Source organism: Mesoplodon densirostris, chromosome X, assembly GCF_025265405.1.
Source record: "Mesoplodon densirostris isolate mMesDen1 chromosome X, mMesDen1 primary haplotype, whole genome shotgun sequence".
Taxonomy (NCBI): Eukaryota; Metazoa; Chordata; class Mammalia; order Artiodactyla; family Ziphiidae; genus Mesoplodon; species Mesoplodon densirostris.
The window spans coordinates 108,748,756-108,770,472 of NC_082681.1; the positions used below are offsets into that span (position 1 = coordinate 108,748,756).

The following is a 21,717-nucleotide window of genomic DNA, read 5'->3' on the forward strand; positions in this document are numbered from 1 at the left end:
CAAAAGCTAGAGTTTACTGATGTGGTTCCTGAAGTTGAAAGACAAATTGAGGTTTCTCTAAACCAGATTTCCCAACAGTTATCTCAGTAAAGCTCTTAAATTTACAAGTTCAGAATTTCTCAAGTGTGGCTATGGAGTTGTAATAAAACTCATAACCATATAAAACATACACGTTATTGTTCTTTTGTTTATAGAAAGGAAAATGACAGCTGAATCATGGTACTTCATTTATGACCTCATGTAAATGTCTATTCATTTAACCACATATCTTATCCTTAAAAATTAAGACAAAGGCAGATCATTCTTGTACAATGTTATAATGTTATGCAAGTAATAGAAATATATATACATTCTATGTATGTTTCCCCATGATAACAACTTTTAACATATATTCATAGTTTAAAAGTATGTATGGAGATTAGCATAAATACAGCTATTATATTTTATTTTATTTTATTTATTTATTTTTTTTTTTCCGTACGCGGGCCTCTCACTGTTGTGGCCTATCCCGTTGCGGAGCAAAGGCTCCGGATGCGCAGGCTCAGCGGCCATGGCTCACGGGCCCAGCCGCTCCGCGGCATATGGGATCCTCCCAGACCGGGGCACGAACCCGTATCCCCTGCATCGGCAGGCGGACTCTCAACCACTGCGCCACCAGGGAGGCCCCAGCTATTATATTTTAAAGAAAGCATTTCATGACCTATGTTTTATATATGTGTATACACACACACAAACACACACACAGGAAACTGAATTTTCTACTTAGAATAATTTGCCATAAGATTAGAGCATGTTTTAAAGTATCTAGAATGATTTTGGAACTCTTAATTTTTCCTTCAGAATGAAACTCTAAGACATGCAAAAAAATTCCTCACTGCTTATATTTCACATCAGTTTTGACTATAAATGGTATATCAAACATATTTTCAAATCACTTTTGGCCATTTTAAAATAGCTACTGAAAGCATAAATTTTTAGCACCATTTAAGAAAGGCAAAAAACAAAATCTGTTAGTCCTGAAGGCATTTCTTGAATGAATTTAAGAAAGGTGCTGAGAAACAGGGAGTGGAGTAGGGTCTTAAAATGGTTAAAAATGCAGAGATTAACCATGTTGCCAATGTAGAAGAAATGGCTTTCATTCGATGTTGCAAGGTTGTGTTAAAAATCAATTGCATGTCCTGAAAACACTGTTTCTCGTAGCACATTGAGTTTTGCACAGTTACATAGAAGTTATGATCTATTAGAAGATAATTTTTGTTTTGGCTGCATTTTATCAAATGGAAAGTGTTATATGAAGAATATTAAAATACAGTTAATATTAAATATACTGTAAGTTTTAGTATCAGCTATGTTGTGAATTTTGCAGTAGAATGATTTATATTTGAATAATATGCAGGGATATTCAGTAAGAGATTCTTATTAATTCATTTGGAACCTTTTTTAAATCAAAAAAGAGATTGCATACATTATTTGCATACATTAAAGCTATACATGAACATTTTCCTTATAGGTGTTCCAGTTCTTTTAGAAGAATGTAAAGGATCTTCATGATCATAATAGACTAAATTGGGAGGCTACAGTGCTACTAATAGAGAGTGTTATCTAAAAAATGTATTTTGGGGACTTTGACATGGAATTTTGGTATAATTTTGACTGATTTATCTCTTTAACTGTTTTTATTAACTAATATTAATTTGTTGCTCCTATATCAAAATCAATTGATTGGATAAGTATGGGGAATAGTGTGATAAAGTGTTGGATGGTGAAGAGGTCCTCCTCTTACTGGAGAAATTTTTCACAGATAGAATCTTTATGAAGCTTATTGTCAATATATAAGATAAGTTTCACAGCCTTAGTCTCAACAAATTATTCACATCCTAGAACTTTAATGAGAGTAAATGGGAGACTAGATAGGGTACCTAGTGATCTACTTATGTTTCTGGTAGCCGTGTTATACTGAGAAAGAGAATTTCCAAAATTTTATTTATTTAGATTTTTAAAATATACAATATAACCTTCTTTAAGATTTATTTTTATACTTAAACACAAAATGACCTAAAATAATTAAAATTTTAGAGAATTTTAGCAACTAAATACGGTAAATAATCTTGCTACTATATCAGTAGTATTGATTATTAATTAATCCGGATTCCTAAGATTTTATTTTACTTTTTTAACTGATCTGCATACTTTAGAGCAAAAGATTTTCATCTTTTGAGTGAGATTATGGGACTTTAGGACAATCTAGAATGTGCTTACTTGTTTTTATCTATTTACAATTAGACTTCATTTTAAATTCTTTTTGTAAAATAATGTTCTTGATTCAAATATATCGTCTCCTTATCAGTCAGATATAACAAAAAAACCCTGGTTTTGATAAATTGTTTTCCTTTATTAATATTGAAATTACCAAAAGTGTTATATCAAAACATTAATTTGATGGGTCCAAGATGGCAGACAAGTTGACTTTTTCCATTAGACCTTGAGCCTCAGTATATGCTCACATCAGCAAGCTAAATAACACACTCACAGGTGCCATGACAGTTCCAAAACCATAAGGATCAAAAAATTGGGTGGTGGCCCAATTCCTGGAAATCCCCGCCCCTTCCTAAAATAGCTGGAATACTCCTCCCACTCATTAGCCTATGAAATTACCCACTCCTATAAAAACTGACAACCCCATACCCTGGTGCATTTCTCACCATCTGAGATGGCCCACACTCTGTCTGTGGAGTATGTTTCTCCTAAGTCCACTCTCACCTTCTGAGATGGCCCACACTCTGTCTGTGGAGGGTGTTTCTCTCTAAATAAATCCACTTCTTACCTATCACAAACAAACAAACAAACATTCATTTGAAAACATATAAGCATAGCTCAATTTCCCCTTTCTTAAGCTATAAAATGCTTTCACCACAATTTCCAGAGGAGATACTATAATTATCTAATAGGGTTCGTGATGTTTTCTACATTAAATTGTGCTTCACTTTGAATTTCTAATTGTAGTTTTCTGTGTGTTAATTAAGAGCCTGAAGACAATCACATTAAGGAAATGTTTAAATAATAGTGGTAATTATTAGTATATCAGACTAAAAGAACATTTCAAAACCATCATCCGATGAGTGTTATAGTGTTTAAGGTGATACCTAATAGTAAGTCTGCTAAGGATCGTAATTAAATAGCACAGACTGATAACACAGACAAGGTCTCCTTTTATCTATAATATTAAGTATGGAACTATAACTTAGTATTTTGGTTTAAAGTTCATTAAGTACTTTACACGAATGATGTTATTTGAATTTCGACAGAACTTTGTCAGATGGGTAAGGGCAGGGATTGGGGTCAGTTTGGTTCATCTCAGAGGCAAACCTCTCATTATCTTTTCACATCATTGTGAAGGATTTTCAGTGGCAGTAACTATTCTAATTGTGTATTTTAATGGGAAGAGATTTTGTAGCTGCTCTGTACATCATTGGGGCATGGAAATGGTACTATTTGTAGCGGTTCATCCTCTCCACCATGAATGAGTAGCTTTCCATGGTTGTACCAATTTCCTCTTCTCTTACTTTTTCCTGAGTTCTGGGCAGTTTGATTTATGTTTCCTGTTTTTCCACGTGACACTTGAGATAATGGTCTACACAGAGTTCACACTCAATAAATGTTGTTAATTGACAGACACATTTTTCTTCGTTTAATCTCCAAAGGAAGAGACTCTGTGCCCGGTGTGTGTGTATGTGTGTGTGAAGGGAGGAAATTAAAGTGATCACTGTTGTGGAATATTAGTCACAAAAACAAATAGACATTTCTCCAAAGAAGATATACAGATTGCCAACAAATACATGAAAGAATGCTCAATATCATTAATCATCAGAGAAATGCAAATCAAAACTACAATGAGATATCATCTCACACCAGTCAGAATGGCCATCATCAAAAAATGTACAAAGAATAAATGCTGGAGAGGGTGTGGAGAAAAGGGAATCCTCTTGCACTGTTGGTGGGAATGTAAATTGATACAGCCACTATGGAGAAACGGTATGGAGGTTCCTTAAAAAACTAAAAATAGAACTACCATACGATCCAGCCATCCCATTACTGGGCATATACCCTGAGAAAATCATAATTCAAAAAGAGTCATGTACCAAAATGTTCATTGCAGCTCTATTTACAATAGCCAGGACATGGAAGCAACCTAAGTGTCCATCAACAGATGAATGGATAAAGAAGATGTGGCACATATATACAATGGAATATTACTCAGCCATAAAAAGAAATGAAATTGAGTTATTTGTAGTGAGGTGGATGGACCTAGAGTCTGTCATACAGAATGAAGTAAGTCAGAAAGAGAAAAACAAATACTGTATGCTAACACATATATATGGAATCTAAAAAAAAAAAAAAAAAGGTCATGAAGAACCTAGGGGCAAGACGGGAATAAAGATGCAGACCTACTAGAGAATGGACTTGAGGATACGGGGAGGGGGAAGGGTAAGCTGGGACAAAGTGAGAGAGTGGCATGGACATATATACACTACCAAACGTAAAATAGCTAGTGGGAAGCAGCCGCATAGCACAGGGAGATCAGCTCGGTGGTTTGTGACCACCTAGAGGGGTGGGATAGGGAGGGTGGGAGGGAGGGAGACGCAAGAGGGAAGAGATATGGGGACATATTTATATGTATAACTGATTTTTTTGTTATAAAGCAGAAATTAACACACCATTGTAAAGCAAATATACCCTAATAAAGATGTTAAAAAAAAAACAAATATGAGTAGGGATCTGACTTTTTGCTCTTATAATTCAATACTGTTTAGAAAGAGAAAAAATGAAAAAAGTTATATACATAAATTTATGTATTCTTATTAGGGATATGAATTTTATGTCAACCTATTAATTTTTAAAAGCTATTATTTTTAAAATAAGATGATGTGGCAGTTGTATAAAAGTTAGTGTCACCAGAAAACCTCTAGAATTAGCCTATAATACTCAGACCTCATTTTCATGGACTCTAATTAAATTTCTGTCACATTTTAGGCTGTTATATTGAATGCCAAATGTATTTGCAATGACCCTCATTTAATATGCAACAAAAATAGGAACTATTTATTAGCAACTTTATTTTAAGTTTTCATTCCAAATATTCTTCTAATTCAAGAGCTCTGAAAACACAGGTTTTTGCATTATTCTACCCTGACTTTATGGCTAATGCTGAATATACTTGATGAGGAATACTTCACTTTAAGTGGCAGTTTTGAAGTACTTCCATGGAAGGTGGTGCACAATTAAAATTATTCTAACAGTCTGTTATGCACTGTACACAAGTAATAAAATTAATGGATGCACTTCAAGTAATGATCCATTTCCTCTGGGTGCAATATATTTATTCATAGACTATTTCAGGGGTTGTTTAGAATATGAGATGTGAATGGATTATGATCCATTATCCCTGAGATTCTAATGTGCTGCTACAAAATGGTTTCCATAAGTATTGTTCATAATGTGTGGTGAGTTAGTGTTTGTATTCTTAAGTAGCTAACAAAAAATTAGAAAAACAGATGCTCAAATGATTGGTACTTAAAACTTTGCAGATATTTATACTTACAAACTGTCATGAAACTTAAAATTTTCAGTTAAGAAGCATAATTCTATGAAATACACATAAAACAATTATATATAATAATAAAATTATTCATAGTATTTGCTGGGGAAACACTTAGTACCTTTATTCTGCAAAAGTTTTAAGGGACTTTCTCATAATCTCATTACTAGTACTGGATAATAGATGGCCAGTTAATTGATGAAGTTGAAGTAATGGCATTTCTAAGTTTGAGAGACACACATTAAGTAATGTGACATGTGACAGTGCTGTTGATCCCTCCCCCAAGTATTTTAAAGCAGACTTGAAGCAAGAGAGACTGCATGCGTCTTGTGTTTGGCTTTTCGTGTCTGTGGCTATTGCTCCCCTAATGTTTGTATTCGTATGAAGTAAGATATCGATTTGGTGTTGAGTGAGTTCACAAGTAAAGTGTATTTATTTCATACCTACTCTAAGCTGAGAATTCTATCAGATACTGCCAGTGGAGAGATTTTTCTTAGGGGGATTTATAGTTTAGAAAGACAGGTTATACTCTAGTTGAGCAGGAAGCATATTCATATATGAATTAATACAGTATTTCCATACAAATCGTTAATAAATAAAATGTCTGATTTTCTGCAGTCAAAATCATATCTTCACCAGTGACATCTAGAAATTTCTGTTTTTAACTTTTAGCCTGGCTATCCTGTGTAACTTTAATTTCAAATGATTACAGATTTATGACCAATTATTCCAAGATTCCCTAATAAACTCTTATGGATTCATCACTGATTGATATAATTTCTCTTAAAAGTATATAAATATACTTTCTATATCCCATATTAGTGCCATATTATATAAAATTTCTATCTTTAAAAAATATTTATTATTTTTCATAAATGACCCTTTTCAGTAATTAAAAAGACTCCCCCTCTCCCTAATTTACCATTTGACAGATCTGGTTTCTTTTCCTTGTTTCCTACATGTTCTTTTTCATTTCTTTATATTAACATTGACTGATATTTATTGGTTGCCTAGTATATGTCATGCTTGGTGTAACAATTCACACATGTTAACTCAGAACCCTGATAGGTGTCCAATGAGGTCAATTGTATTTTTTTAACTTTGTATTTCATATTGGAGTATAGTTGATTAACAATGTTGTGTTAGTTTCAGATGTACAGCAAAGTGATTCAGTTATACATATACATGTATCTACTCTTTTTCAAATTCTTTTCCCATTTAGGTTATTACAGAATATTGAGCAGAGTTCCCTGTGCTATACAGTAGGTCCTTGTTGGTTATCTATTTTAAATATAGCTGTGTGTACGTGTCAATTCTCAATCCATGGATGAGAAAAATGAGGCCCAGTGTGATTACCTAACTGAACCCAGTTAACTCATTTAGTAAAGCAGTGGTGGGGGGCAGGGACCAAATTTGAACTCAGGTCTGCCTAATACCAGAGCTTTTGCTGTGAACTTTTATACCCTTTTGCCTGCTTTTACCATTTATCCTAATAAGGAGATCCTTCTTTTACCTATTATTATATTTTAATTCCCTTTATTCGGTTATAAAAATCAATATGCTCTTAAGTGGAGAGTATATAGATTTCATAGTGGATTTGTACTAAATTCACTTTTCTCATTTATATTAATTCCTTTTGCAGCAATGTTTAGCGTCTGGACATTTTTTGGGCACGACATATTGAACTGATAGTTTTGGGTGATGATCAAGGAGTCATTAAATTCTAGCTCTGGATTTTAATAGGTACCATAGAACTTATTGATACTTCATTATAGTTTGATTTGTATTTTGCTGATTAAATTAGCATGCATTATTCTTATTAAAATTAATTTATGATTTTAGTTTTCCAGTTGCTAAGGGGTTTTCATATGGTTGACCTCAGGGACGGTGAGATAATTTTCTCTGTATTCCCTTATCATTTGGACAAATGCTAAATAAATTCAATCCAGTATCGTTCCATCAGTACTTTTAATTTACTTTAGCATCTCTTGTTTGTCTGTCATGGAATTGGACTACCAAGGACTGACTTCCTTCTTCTAAGTGCCTATTCATATATGCTGAAAATATTTCTCCTAAACATCTGGTCATTTAGATCCATGGCACATTTTTGAATCATTTTCTAACATAATTTACAGTTTCTACCCTGTGTACTTTTAAATTGTTCCCTTTCATTTTCCAGCAATAATATCAGCATTTTATTGTAGTATTTTTTCTCAAACTGAATGCCTATATGACCGGAGATTTGGATTCTTCCCTTATATTTTGTAACAAACATGATCATTTTACAACTATAGTTTCTTAGTGGCATCCCTCAGAACATATTTTAGTATAATTGTTGGTCACTGCTCAAAACCAAATTATCCCAAACAGAATATCCCACAACACATCCAGATGTCTCAATAAAACCAGTCACTTCCTTAGCTGTTAGGGAGGGTATTAGAGGAGTATTTAGCTCCTGCAAACCACGGGCTGCCTTATATAGCTGTATATATAGAAATATACATATATTATCTTTTTACTCTTTAGTTTTTCAATTAATTTTTTTTTTTTTTTTTTGCGGTACGCGGAGCCTCTCTCTGTTGTGGCCTCTCCCGTTGCAGAGCACAGGCTCCGGACGCGCAGGCTCAGCGGCCATGGGTCATGGGCCCAGCCGCTCCGCGGCATGTGGGATCTTCCCAGACGGGGGCACGAACCCGTATCCCCTGCATTGGCAGGTGGACTCTCAACCACTGCGCCACCAGGGAAGCCCTTCAATTAATTTTTTTCAAATATATATCAGGCAAAGGAGGAGGAAAAGATCGTTGCCAATGATATTTGCGAAGTTTGTTTTCTCCAGTGTCATCCTGGCTAGTGTCAAACTCTGAAATGAGCGAAGTTAGAGTTGTGTTTCAAATGGATTGAGAGACGTGGTTTGGCAGCATGACATAATTACAACAAAATGAAAATTAGGTGTCTGAGCAGAGGAAAGTAAAGGAGAATAAAATAATATAGTTGTTGACTTCAAATCCATGTCTTTTATTCTTTAAAAAGAGTGAAGTGGGAGGCATGTACGAGTTAGCAGAACCACAGGCCTCACATTTGCTGGAGATGGTCTTCACTTTTTAATAACGTAATAACTTACTTGTCAGTTAACTAAATCACATTACCAGAAAGTTGTGTAAAATGGACATTCATAAAAGAAGATTCTCCTAGACAACTTGGTCTTCACTAAATCATTTTACCCCTAAAATACTTTAACCTAGAGGAAGAATCTTACAGTGAGCTTATGATCCCTTTTGAGATCTGCGAGTATATGTAGGAATAGGAAACATTTGAATATTCAGTGTTCCGGAAATATTATAAAATTAGTGCTATCATAGCTATGTTTTAACATGCATATCATATTTAATATATATCTTTATATAGTGTAATTTATTAAAGAAGTTACTATGTAAACAAATTGTGTGTGTGTGTGTAAGAACATTACATATTATGAACTTTAGAGAGTTAATAATGTGATATTGCTGTACTTGCATTGGATTGGCATTAGTCATATATCACATTTTGACAAAATTTAAATAAGATGGTATATGTTAAAAGACATAGCATATTCCCTAAAATGTACTAGATTTTCCAGAAGACTTAAGTTGATACTGATATGCTTATGTTTCCATTTTGCCCTCGATAGACTTTTTCTGCTTTAATATTTCTATAGATGATTTTAAAACTTTCAGATCAACTTCCACATTTGTAAATGATATGTAGATAATTTGAAAACCTTTTTTCTAATTAGAAAGATTATTTTTCCTAGTGCTTGTTTCCTTTCTTTGTATTTATGGGCAATCCACTTATTTCTGGCTTTCTGTAGCATAAACAGAGAATTATTGATTTTTTATACATACTCACTTTTTTCCTTTTTTAAAAAATCCACATAATAACATTTCAACTAATTCAAAGGCGTTTTAAAAAACAAAAATGTACGTTACTTTTTAGAAGTATAGTTTATTAATATACATGACATTTAACATTTATTTGGAAATATCCAAAAAGTTATTTGTCTGTAATCTTCCATCCCCACCATCAGAGCTTTGACCATTTTTTTTAAATTTAAATATTTTCTACTCTTCTACATCTTATGTATCCTTATTTAGTACTTTGCTACATTCATATTCTTTGATAAGATGCAATTCTAGTAATTTGCAGTCAATAATCAGAAATCTTGGTATTTTAACTTCTTTATCAGTAAATAAATGATTTGTTTGAAATTATTCAGATGATGAATAGTTTGGAACTTGAGTCAATGTTGGTTTTCAGATAATGTCTTTCAGTCTGTGGCTTCAGTGGATATATTTATAAAATATGTCTTTCTAGAGGGTGTTAATGCTGACAGTATCAGACAAGCCTCAGAACAACTGAACAGCCGGTGGATCGAGTTCTGCCAGTTGCTAAGTGAGAGACTTAACTGGCTGGAGTATCAGAACAACATCATCACTTTCTATAATCAGCTACAACAATTGGAGCAGATGACAACTACTGCAGAAAACTGGTTGAAAACCCAACCCACTACCACATCAGAGCCAACAGCAATTAAAAGCCAGTTAAAAAATTGTAAGGTAAGACTCTTCCCTCCTATTTGGAGCATGATCAATAGAAGTTTCTTGGAAATTTCCAGAAGAATAGCAAATTATTTAATGATAAAATTTCCCTCTTAAGGGTTTAATTAAACACAGTAAAGATCAAAATATAAGCCAAGAAAATGAGTTTAAATAGGTAACATATGGATGCCCGAATCCCCAAAAACTTAGTTACACATAGTTAATTGATTTTGTCAGTTTGCAAAATGGTGAGGCAGTGTTGGAGTATAGGAACCACACGTATCCTATGGAAAATGGACAGTAATTTGGCGCTGTCCAATTCTTATGGCAGCTCAGGTGAAAAGAGCAAAACACAGTCATATGTTCAAAATGTGGAATCCACACAAACAGAAGCAGCTGATATACAGTATAATTGGATATATGAGGAAAATCTTTAAAACTGACAGTCCATTAACTTAGGATACTTCGAGGAAGGTTCCTTTACAGCAATATTTTTTATATGTACTTGCAGTGTAGAGGAACCTCAAAGGATAGTACAGTAACCCAGCATCAGTGCTGTTACTATACTTAAGATAGAAAGGATCAGGGAGCGAGAAGTTACAGAAACCCAGAAGGAGAGTCAGATGCTCATTGTAAAGGCAGCTTTAAGAGCCAGTCCAAGTACCAACACAGGAATGGGGCCAGAAAAATAAACACCCTACTTTGCTCTCCTCCCTGCCTCCAGAATCTGAACAGTGGTCCCATCAACTAAACTTCATCAGAAGGCAGACGACAAGGAGCTTTAATCTATAAATGTCATTCTCCTGGGTCACAGAAGGGTGGGCAGTATATCTGGAGGGGCAAACAAGACACAGCACACACAAAAGGGCCTGAGAAAGACACTAAATGAGTATTCTGCACGTGTAAATAAACAAGATATGTCAATATAAACAACTTGAACTTTTTGCATAGTTACTACAAAATGTTACTATGCATAGTTACACTTTTCATGGGATGTGGGAAATTGATTAGAGGATAGATGAAAAGGTTTCCAGAATGAACCTTAATGGTAAACTGAGATGAGTGGGCTTAATTTTAAAAGCAATGAATGGGGGTTAATCTGCATACTTTGAAAACAGTGGTTTAAATAATGGAAGACTGGAGATGGAGAGGCAACAGGGTTGGTTTGGAGGTGGTATTGAATCCAGAAAGTGAGGGGAAATTCAAAGCTATTTTGAAGGGAAAATCAGTTGAAGGATTTGATGATTCTTCTTCAAATATTGGACCGACAGCTTTACTAGGAAGTAAATAAACTCAGGAAATATATTTTTGGATAAAGAATATCGTACAGTAAGGCATTTAGTTTATTAGGCAAATATGCAAGTATAGGTAATTTCTGTTCCCTGTAATTCTAGATACATTTTGCTATTAAAGAATAGAATCCATGACTTTTTTTCCCTGTGAATTAGAGGAATACTCCATCTGTATTGTTTCTTGTGATAAAAAATCTGTTGATAGTACCTTAACCTGTTTCTTGAGATTCAGATATAGATATTAATAACATCTACAAAATGCATTCATCCATAAAATACATATTCAGTGTCTCTAATGTGGCCAAGAATGATACTAAGTGTATTAGCTGCTTTGGGCTGCCATAACAAATACCATAGACTGGGTGGCTTAAACAAAAGAAATTTATTTTCTCACAGTTCTGGAGGCTGAAAGTCCAAGATGAAGGTCTGGCAGGGTTCAACTTCTGGTGAAAACTCTCTTTCTGTCTTGTAGACAGCTGCCTTCTCACCACGTCCTCACCTGGCCTTTCCTTGGCACATGTGCATGGAGGGGAAAAAAAATCTTTCTCTTCTTCTTGTAAGGCCACCAGTACTATCAAGTATAAAGACCCTGCACTTAAGAACTGATTTAACCTTAATTACTTTCTAAAAGCCCTATCACCAAATATAGTCACATTGTGGGTTAGAGCTCCAACACATAAATCTTGGGGGACATGATTTGGTACACAGATTCTCACAGAATTCTCACAGAATTCTCACAATTCTCTCCATTTATGTCCTTGTTACATGCCACGAGCCCCCAAAGTCCAAAAGTCATAACTCATTCTAGCATCAACCCTAAAGCCTGAAGTCCAAAGTCTCTTCATAATTTAAATCATATATGGATGAGACTTGAGATATCATTCATCCTGAGATAGAACTTCTTTCCTGCTATGAACCAGTGAAACCAGATGACTTATATGCTTCCAATATATGATGGTGGGACAGGCATAGGATAGGCATTCACATTCCAAAAGGAGAAAAAATAGGGAAGAAAGAAGGGATCCTAATCAAGTCCAAAATTTAGCAAGGCAAATTCCACTGGATTTAAGGTTTGAGAATAATCTTCTTTGGCTTGATGCCCTGCCTTCCAGTCCTGCTAGGGTGATGCTTCTACCTTTAGGACCCACTGGGGTGGCAGACACACTTAAGTTTAGGGAATATTAGAGTGAGCATTCATTGACCCTGCCCTCATAGCATTTACCTAGAGTAGGTGAGAGAGAGATTAAGTAAATGATTAAATAAACAGATGTTAAATTACCACCGGGACAAATGCTTTAAACAGAGGTACAGAGTTCTGGGAGAGTGTCTAACAGGGAAAACCTAACCTTGACAGAGCCACCAAGGGCAGCTTCCTTGAGGCAGGTACATTTGAGTTGAAATTAAGAGAACAGCAGGGAAGGAGGCTTCAGGCAGAAGGAACATGGTGGGAGGGAGCAATAATGACCAAATAACTGAAATAAGGCCAATGTGAATGCTGGGCATAGAAGGGTGGGGGCGTAAGATGAAAGATGGAGGCAAAAAGACAAGCATATAGGAGACAAAGCAAGGACTCTAAGGGCATGCTAGGACCTTGGTCTTTATCTGAGGAGTGAATGGAGATCACTGGAGGTTACATATCTTAAATATTCTCTCGAGGTTAGAGAAGTCATCCTAAGTGAAGTCATTTCTTTTTTCTGCATTCAACCACAAAGTTCCAAATTCTGATGATGGAAGTCTATACCTCTTCATCACTCCTTACTGTTTCTCTCTGCCCCATTGGTTTCTTTTAGTTTGACGAATCACCTTAGGCAAAATACTTAGCAGGATAAGCCCCATGTCATTCACACAACAGTTGAAATTGTGATTACTTGGTTGTGATTAGTAATAGGTTGATAAATTACTCCATCCTATTTGTCAGTGCATTCTGTTATTTGGAGATGTTTCTAAAATTAGGGTGCAGATTTAGCTCAAAATCTAATGTTTGCCAGAACTGGTTCTTAATATGTTGGGGATTAGGGAGCCCTTTAGGAATTGGAAGAAATCCATGGACCCTTTCCTGAGGAAAAAAATACAAGTTTTTCTAGTAGATAAACATATAATTTTAAAGGATAAATAGACTGAGAGAACATGCCTTACTCTGGAGGACCAACCACACTAAGGCCCTTTTATGGAAATAATGAGTAATTGTTAACATCTTTTAAATGTTAAATATTTGAGGTCAAAATGATATTTCCTATGATTTACTCTTAGAACTTTAAGGTCCCTGCTGAACATTTGCCCAAATGTTTTATTAGTTTCAAAGTCCCCTTTGTTTTGCAGAGCATACTTTACTATACTGTAGACTCATTATATAGTCCCCTAAAAAGGAAGAATAATGGCCCTACATCTGACCAAATGTAAATCAGGTTCTTAAATGTTTCACGGCAGATGTCATTGGTACCATTTGCAAGTCTGGTGTACAAAGTGCATGTCTGTAATTCTATAATCCAAACCACAAAGTGTTACCCTTTACCTCTTATCTTACTCTTCTTCTGTGAATATGCTCCTACCTTCTAGCACTTGATAGAGAGGCTTTATATTTGAATGGGAGAGATGGGGTCACCTCCTTATTTATCTAAATGTCTTTAATTTTCACCTACCAAAAGAATTTGATTGTTAGAGATTAACCTACCTGAATCAACTCATACTGTTATAACACATACCAAAATTCCTCTGAAAGTTATCTTTATATCTTCTAAAAATAGATTGTCCATTAGGTAGTATTGCTACTATGAAAGGATCCATGTGATAAATTTATCTCATTCAGTCCCAAGACAAAAGTTACTCTCTCTAAAAGAGTATGCATGGATCCAAAAATAACAGTTTTTTTTTTTTTTTTACTTTTTACTTTAATTTCCAGGAAGCTCAGATTTTTTTTTTTTTTTTTCGGTACACGGGCCTCTCACTGTTGTGGCCTCTCCCGTTGCGGAGCACAGGCTCCGGACGCGCAGGCTCAGCGGCCATGGCTCACGGGCCCAGCCGCTCCGTGGCATGTGGGATCTTCCCAGACCGGGGCACGAACCCGTGTCCCCTGCATCGGCAGGCGGATTCTCAACCACTGCGCCACCAGGGAAGCCCGGCAGGCGGGTTCTTAACCGCTGTGCCACCAGGGAAGCCCTCAGATTTATATTTAGTTCATAATTATTATAATTCTATCAATTTTCCTTTCCTTCTAATTGTCTTGTGATCCAATTTTTACATTTTAATTCTCCTGCTTTTTACATTTTGAACGATAAATGATCCTGAAGTACTTTTTTCTAGAGGTAGCATAGTTATGACTTTTAAGTGAACAACCATGGAAATAATACTTTAAAAAAGAGCATTTTGAAATTTCTGTTTGAGTTCAAATTATGTATTTATCAGAAACATATGAATTGCAACTTCACTGGAAACAAAAGAGTATGAAAACATTTACACCAAGAACAGCACTGTTCCAAAGAAATTGAATGCAGGCCACAAATTCAAGTCATGTGTAATTTTAAATGTTCTAGAAATGACATTTAAATAGGAAAAAGAGGTAAATAAATGAATTTCAATAATGTATTTTATTTAACCTGATATATCAAAAATATCATCATTTCAAGATTTAATCATTATTTAAAACTACGAGTTTGTATTTTCATACTAAGTCTTCAAAATTCAGTGTATGTTTTCCAGTGACAGCACATCTAGATTTGGACTAAGCACTTTTTAGGCGCTCAATAGCCACATGTGATGAGAGACTACTACATTGGACAGCACGGCAGAGTGTCCTTGTGATTTTTATCAACTAAATTAGAGTAGTGTTGAGAGTGAAAGGGGGTGCTGTTAACAATTATGCCAGGACAACAAGAGTAAAGCAGAGCAAACAGTCTCCCTAATTAAAATGATGGTAATTGCCTGTTCAGTCAGGAGAAGTGATAAGACTGTACAAAACTTAGATAATTATAGACACAAATATGTGAGTGTATATACATAAATATTACATAGATTACATATATATGTAATCTATAAAATTAATATATAAACATATTTGTAATTTAATGTAGTATGTATATACGCAGACATATGTAGCTATATATATATAATTTATATTCTACACAAATGAATTTAAAGAAAATTGTTCATTGAATGAGCTTAGAATTTGAAGTAAAGGTGCACAATTTTGACATGAGCGGTGTAGAGAAACATCCATGTTTGATTTATGAAAAAGATATAAGGTCATTCATAGTACTTTTCAGCTGTATGTATTTATGCCCATTAATGTTCTAAATGATGTCATTTTGAAATTTAAAAATCATTGTATATGATGATACCTATTGAATGAAGAGTCAAGGTATTCTTAAATTGATCACCTGTGCTGGAGGCTTGCTTCAACCATCATGGATGTTTCTTACCAATATTTTGATAAGGGCATTAAGCTAAGTTAGCATCACTGCCTTTTAATACTTTTCTTTGCAAAAATGTAATGTATGCAAAGTAAAAACGTTATTTATTTTAATACTCTAAATTATGGTACAGGATGAAGTCAACCGGCTGTCAGTTCTTCAGCCTCAAATTGAGCGATTAAAAATTCAAAGCATAACCCTGAAAGAGAAAGGACAAGGGCCAATGTTCCTGGATGCAGACTTTGTGGCCTTTACAAATCATTTTAACCAAGTCTTTGCTGATATGCAGGCCAGAGAGAAAGAGCTACAGACAAGTAAGTAAAAATACTTAAAATGACTAACTTGATGTTTTCCAAATTAGTTATTTATCATGAAAAGAGAAAGTACTAACATGAAAGAATGATTTCCATCAAAGAAACCATACTCTCTACAACCTGTAGTAACAACTAATGGAATGTTGTTTTCAGAAAACAAATCTGTTAGATTTCCATTTCTTGCTCCCTCCATAATAATGTCATGACTATGAAGAACAAATAAAGTAAATGTTGTATATAGGCGTAACTTCTCCTTGGCGGGTTGCAAATTTTACAGTCAAATGTTTGGAACATTGAAGGAAATAAAAGAGCAGTTGAAGCCCTGTTAGTAGGTTTTCATCAAATCCAGTTTGCTTCATGTGCAAGGATATCTAGCGAGGCATCTTGCTAATACTTCTGTCAGTTTATATGAAGATTATTATAGCTTAACATACATGTGACAACTGAAACTCAGCCAAGGACAAATTATTCTTTGGGCTGCATTTTACTCTTGGATCACTATAACTATACAATATCTTCTTTTTCTCATTTACTGGTAAAATACAACATATGAGTGGGGCAATTATGCAAATGCCTACCATATGATGAGCAAATTTTTCAGAATGTCAATTTTGTCTCTCACCAATTTGCTCTTATGATATTAATACACAGTCCAAATATCCCTACTCATCAGACAAAAATTCCTTTGACAGGCAGGTTTATGAACATTTTTAAGGATTAGCAAATGGGTCTTCGGTTCACCATACACATATATACATATATATATATATATGTACACACAAAGGATTATAGAGTAAAACTAGATTTTTAAGGCATTAAGATAAAAATATTTTTTAAAAAGTCATCCTCAAAGTTGTCATGAGAAGCACAAGAACATATATTTGTTTTCTACTGAAATTTTAATTTGTTGGAACACACATTTTTAACTGCTTTCCTTTGTAAATGTGCAAAGCATTTACCACATAATAACATTGCTAGAATCAGCATAGTGTAATACACAGGCTTTCCTCACTTTCCTTTTTTTTTTCCTTTTTATTTCCTGGTGAGGTCATGTAATGAAAGATAAATGCATTTTTTTCCCTTTCTTTTACTTCTGAGTCATTTTTACTGAGAAGTTTATTTTCCTGATAGGGAATCAGGTAATACAACTTTACAGTAACGTCAGCTCCCTCTAGTGGATTTCAGTGTACTTGTTGCTGGGCCTCTGTAAAATCAATTGGGGAAAAGATTGTAAATGTCCTAAATTTTCAAACGTTGACCTATTTAAGAATAATGCATTTTTCTTATCATAAAATCCATAAACCTCCCTTAAAGTCAAGTACATGTTAATGGTTATACTGTAACTGGTTGGCAAAGGAGCTTATTCACTTAAAAAATTTTAATTTACATATACTTATTCACTATATTAAGGTTTAACATTTTTTTCTGTTTCTTTTAAAGGTGTTCAGAATGTTGATGTGTGATGATAACAGATTTGATTATGACACCATAATATAAATATATAATAATATATAACCTCTGTTCATACAGCTGTCAGTATACCCATCTATATTAGCATGTCTTCTCTTTATCTTGCATATATATGATGATTGTTTATAAAAGTGCCAAATATTTTCATTTCATTTATGTCTAAATAAATGTACTCCTTTCCACTGTATTAACCAAAATATCTCTTAACACTTTGATTCACTCTTTTGGAAAACTTGTTTTGATTCATTAATAATCATTAATTAAATATGGATTATATATATGAATGATAAATTATGCAATTTATATTTGTATATATAATTTACATGCATTATGTGTATTAAATATTATATATAAATTATGTATATATAATTTATACATTGCATATATTATGTATTATATGTATAAATTATATATAATTTTATGTAATATATATTTATATATAATTTATGTATATGTATTATGTACATATATAAAAATGGTGAATAAAAGTTCACCACATCAAGTCATATTGCAGTTCAGTTTGTTAATTAATAATTATTTTCAAGGAATTTTCCATGTGTATGTTTTCCCCCAAACTTACACCGAGGAGTAAATCTCATTTCTTGTATTATTACATGGTGCTTTGAACATATTAAGTATTCAACAGATAAGAGCTACCATCTTGCGAATCCATCTTGACTTTCATTCCCTCTTTCCTTTTCTTCTTTACTAGTATTCTCACAATGAAACAAAAACTTGAAATCTTAAGTGTACTTTAAATGGTGAAAACTGGTGTGAGGAATTCGTGGTTGGTATTTGGCAAAGATGATATGAGAAAATAATATTAAAAGTTAAATGTATTCTATATTCCTAGTAATTTTTAGTCTACAAACAACAATCTTATAAATTATCTTTCTTAGTCCTCAGAGAGGACACAGAAGCTGAAAGATGAACAGGAATTAGTGAGACTAAGGGTAGTAGGTGCTGGCTAACTAAGAATCTGAGAAGTCCTGTGTCCCTGGAGCACAGAGAGGAGAGAGTGATGCAAGGTGAGCTTAGAGAGGCAAACAGTCTAGAAGGGCCTTTTATGAGCCACGGTGAGGGTTCTAGACACTAACATGAGAAAAATGAAACAATACTGATGGGTTTTATGCTGTGATATAACATCATAAATCAGTTTTTCATTTTCAGAAACTGAGCGGTGAGGATAGATTGAAAGGAAGCAAAAGTACACGTGGAGAGACTAGGAAGGATCTTCCCTTGTGTGGGTTTTGCTTGAGCTAAATAACTTACCTGTGAGATACTAACAAAGGCATTTGATCTTTTCACAAGTCGTTCTGTCTTCTCAGAATAGAGTGTTAGTTTTGTTTAGCTCTCAACGGGAGAACTTTACGTCTTGCATCCAAATACTGATCCGAAGCAGTTATACAGAAAAAGATCAACAGTTCAGAAAATGAAATATTTCCCTTCTCATTAAACTGAGAGACCAGAAGGAAGCTAAAGAAGGGAGAAGACAATCAGGGCCTCCCTTAGAAATGAAGTGGACTTGAGGGTGAGATTAGAGCCCGTTGGGTAACTATTCCCACAGCTCTTCAGATGTATTTCCTGATTGATGAACCCACACATGGGTAGTGAGATAGCTAGTTCAGAAACTATGGACATGCTAGGTCCTGTTTCAGTTCTAGCTCCTCCCCAATCCACCTGTGAAACACCCAGAGAGTTTACTTAGGATCCAGATTTCAAGGAAAAAAATGTGCCCAAACATCCCGAATCAGAATACAGAATAAGATATTCCATCTATACAATATGGTAAATAGTGCCCACATGCAATGGTGGTCTGGATTCTTCAATACTTTATCAAGGTTTTGTAGAGAACCTGAGACTTTACATAATGTAAGTTATTCATTGAATAATGCAAATTAATGTGTACTTTGTTGACATTTTGTTTGACACAAAGAAAAATAATGTATTAAGTTGTGATTATTTCTTAAGATCTAGCTAGAATTGTATCGGTTAATAGAAGAAAGATCAATCAAATTTATTATTTAATAATTTAGAATGTTTCAGTGGTCATCTTCTTTCTGGATTTGAGAGGTTTTTGTTTTATGCTGGCCTGTGCTGAAAAACAATGGATTCTTTGAATGTATGGCATTTTATTTCTGTCAGTCTGTCTGTCTATTTCCTTTCCTCCCTCCCTCCTTTGATCTATTCCATAGGTGGATGCTGACTGAGTTTTGGACCATCTATAATATTATAACATATATTTATGAGTTAAGTAACTGTTTTATACTTGTACAGTGCTCATGCTACCTTATCACTTTGGTGATAAGCTGACAAGTCAGAAAATCTTTGTTTCCTCTCATTTAATGTAGGTACAATTACAACTACAAATACAATCTTTCCCCAGGATGCTACAAATGCCAAGATTATCCTCAGCACAGTCTAAACACTCTTCCAAATACATGGTTAAATATGCTGTGCAATATAATAAACTGTGCCTTGTATATGTATTTTTAAATGACCATTAACTATTAACCAGTACTGAAACAACAGTATTTAAGTAAACCTGAAGTTAAACAAATAAAATGCTTTCATCCTTTTTGTTACCATTTCCCTTGATCTTTATCTATTATTATTATTTAAATTTTGGTCTGATCATGATTCTCTTTGCAGGATGAAGTGGACACTAACTTTTTAAATTCACTCTGTGTGTGTTAGGATATTCATATGCATGCATTGTATGTCTTCATGTGTGGACATTGTGTGTGTATGTGTGTGTGTTTGTAAATCATTTCAGAGCAATGTCTTAGGTTTGGCTATGCATCTGGTTCTCTAGAAAGTAAAATTAGTTCAAAGGAACCTACCTCTCCCCACAAAGGAAAGAACGTGAGTGCCTCTATTCAGCTTTTGTTCTCTCCCTAGCAAGGAAGTGTTCTCCTTTTATTAACATAGATAAAACTTTGTATTAAACTCTTACAATTTCTACTTAGTCTTGAGTATGTCTCCTCCACTTTCCTGTTGTCTTGCATCTCCCTTCTAGCTAATAATAATAGCAAATATGTACCCAGCAATGGATGCAGTAATCAGCAAATATAGAGACAAATTTAGAATAAAATGTAGCATCTTATTAAGATCTACAAAGGCCTTCATGGTCGTAGTTTCCCCTGCCCTAATGTCCCACCACACTTCACCTTGCTCACTTTGTTCTTGCTACACTTGCCTCCTTGCTGTGCTCCTACCTTACTAGAATTACTCATATCTTTGGACTGTTAAACTTGTTATTACCCACCTGGAAAACCTTTCCTCTCTGTATTCATATGGCTCCCTCCTTCAGTGCTTTTAAGTCTCTTGTCAAGTGATAGTTCCAAGGAGAGGGCTTTTTTATTCACTGTCTAGTCCCTTTCTATCCTTTTTATTTTATTTAATACTTTTATTATATTCAAAGAGTTTCTGTAACATATAGACATTTTTTAAATAATGTAAAAAATAGAAATCTGCATACTGAACTACTAAACTTAAGAAATGGAATATTGGTAAAACCACTTATGTACTTTGTTGCCCCTCTCAAATTCCATTCCCTCCCCTCTATACGCACTCTCACCATCATCTCCAGGCACATCTTCTGTTTGTCTCTTCTCAGTGCCATTCCCTGCTCTTCCTATGGAAACTACACTTCCTAGGATCCTTTTTTTAAACTGTCTACCTGCTTGGTTCAGCCAGTGGGAGGCACTTGGAGGATACTGAAGGTGAGAAGAGGAGAGAAGATAGAATATTCTCTTCCCCTCTCAGTGTTACAGGGTGCCTCTCCGTCAGTGGCTGAGAATGAATCCTCCAACTTTCTAGCCCTCTCTGGAAACAGCATACCTCAGGGACCCTGCATCCCCAAAGGGAATCCCCCTGTGAATTCAGCTCCTGCTGGGTGGTTCCAATTATTGGTTTCTTGTAACACCATCTCACACCTCTTCCCTTTGTCCCTCTAAGCTTGGAGATAGTAGTATCTTCCATTGCTAATCTATTGATTGCCCACCATCCCTTGTGTAAATCCTCGTTGCTCCGACATTTTTATATCTAATTCTCAATCTTAAA

At 34.6% G+C, this 21,717-nt stretch overlaps 1 protein-coding gene across 1 annotated transcript in view; it reads left to right on the plus strand.

Annotated features, from left to right (window-relative positions):
- The window catches only part of DMD (dystrophin), a 1,698,782-nt gene that overhangs the window by 321,544 nt on the left and 1,355,521 nt on the right, over window positions 1-21,717 (plus strand). Inside the window, exons 15-16 of the mRNA XM_060087208.1 lie at window positions 9,947-10,188; window positions 16,002-16,182. Coding sequence (XP_059943191.1) covers window positions 9,947-10,188; window positions 16,002-16,182 — 423 coding nt within the window. The remainder of the gene's footprint in view (window positions 1-9,946; window positions 10,189-16,001; window positions 16,183-21,717) is intronic.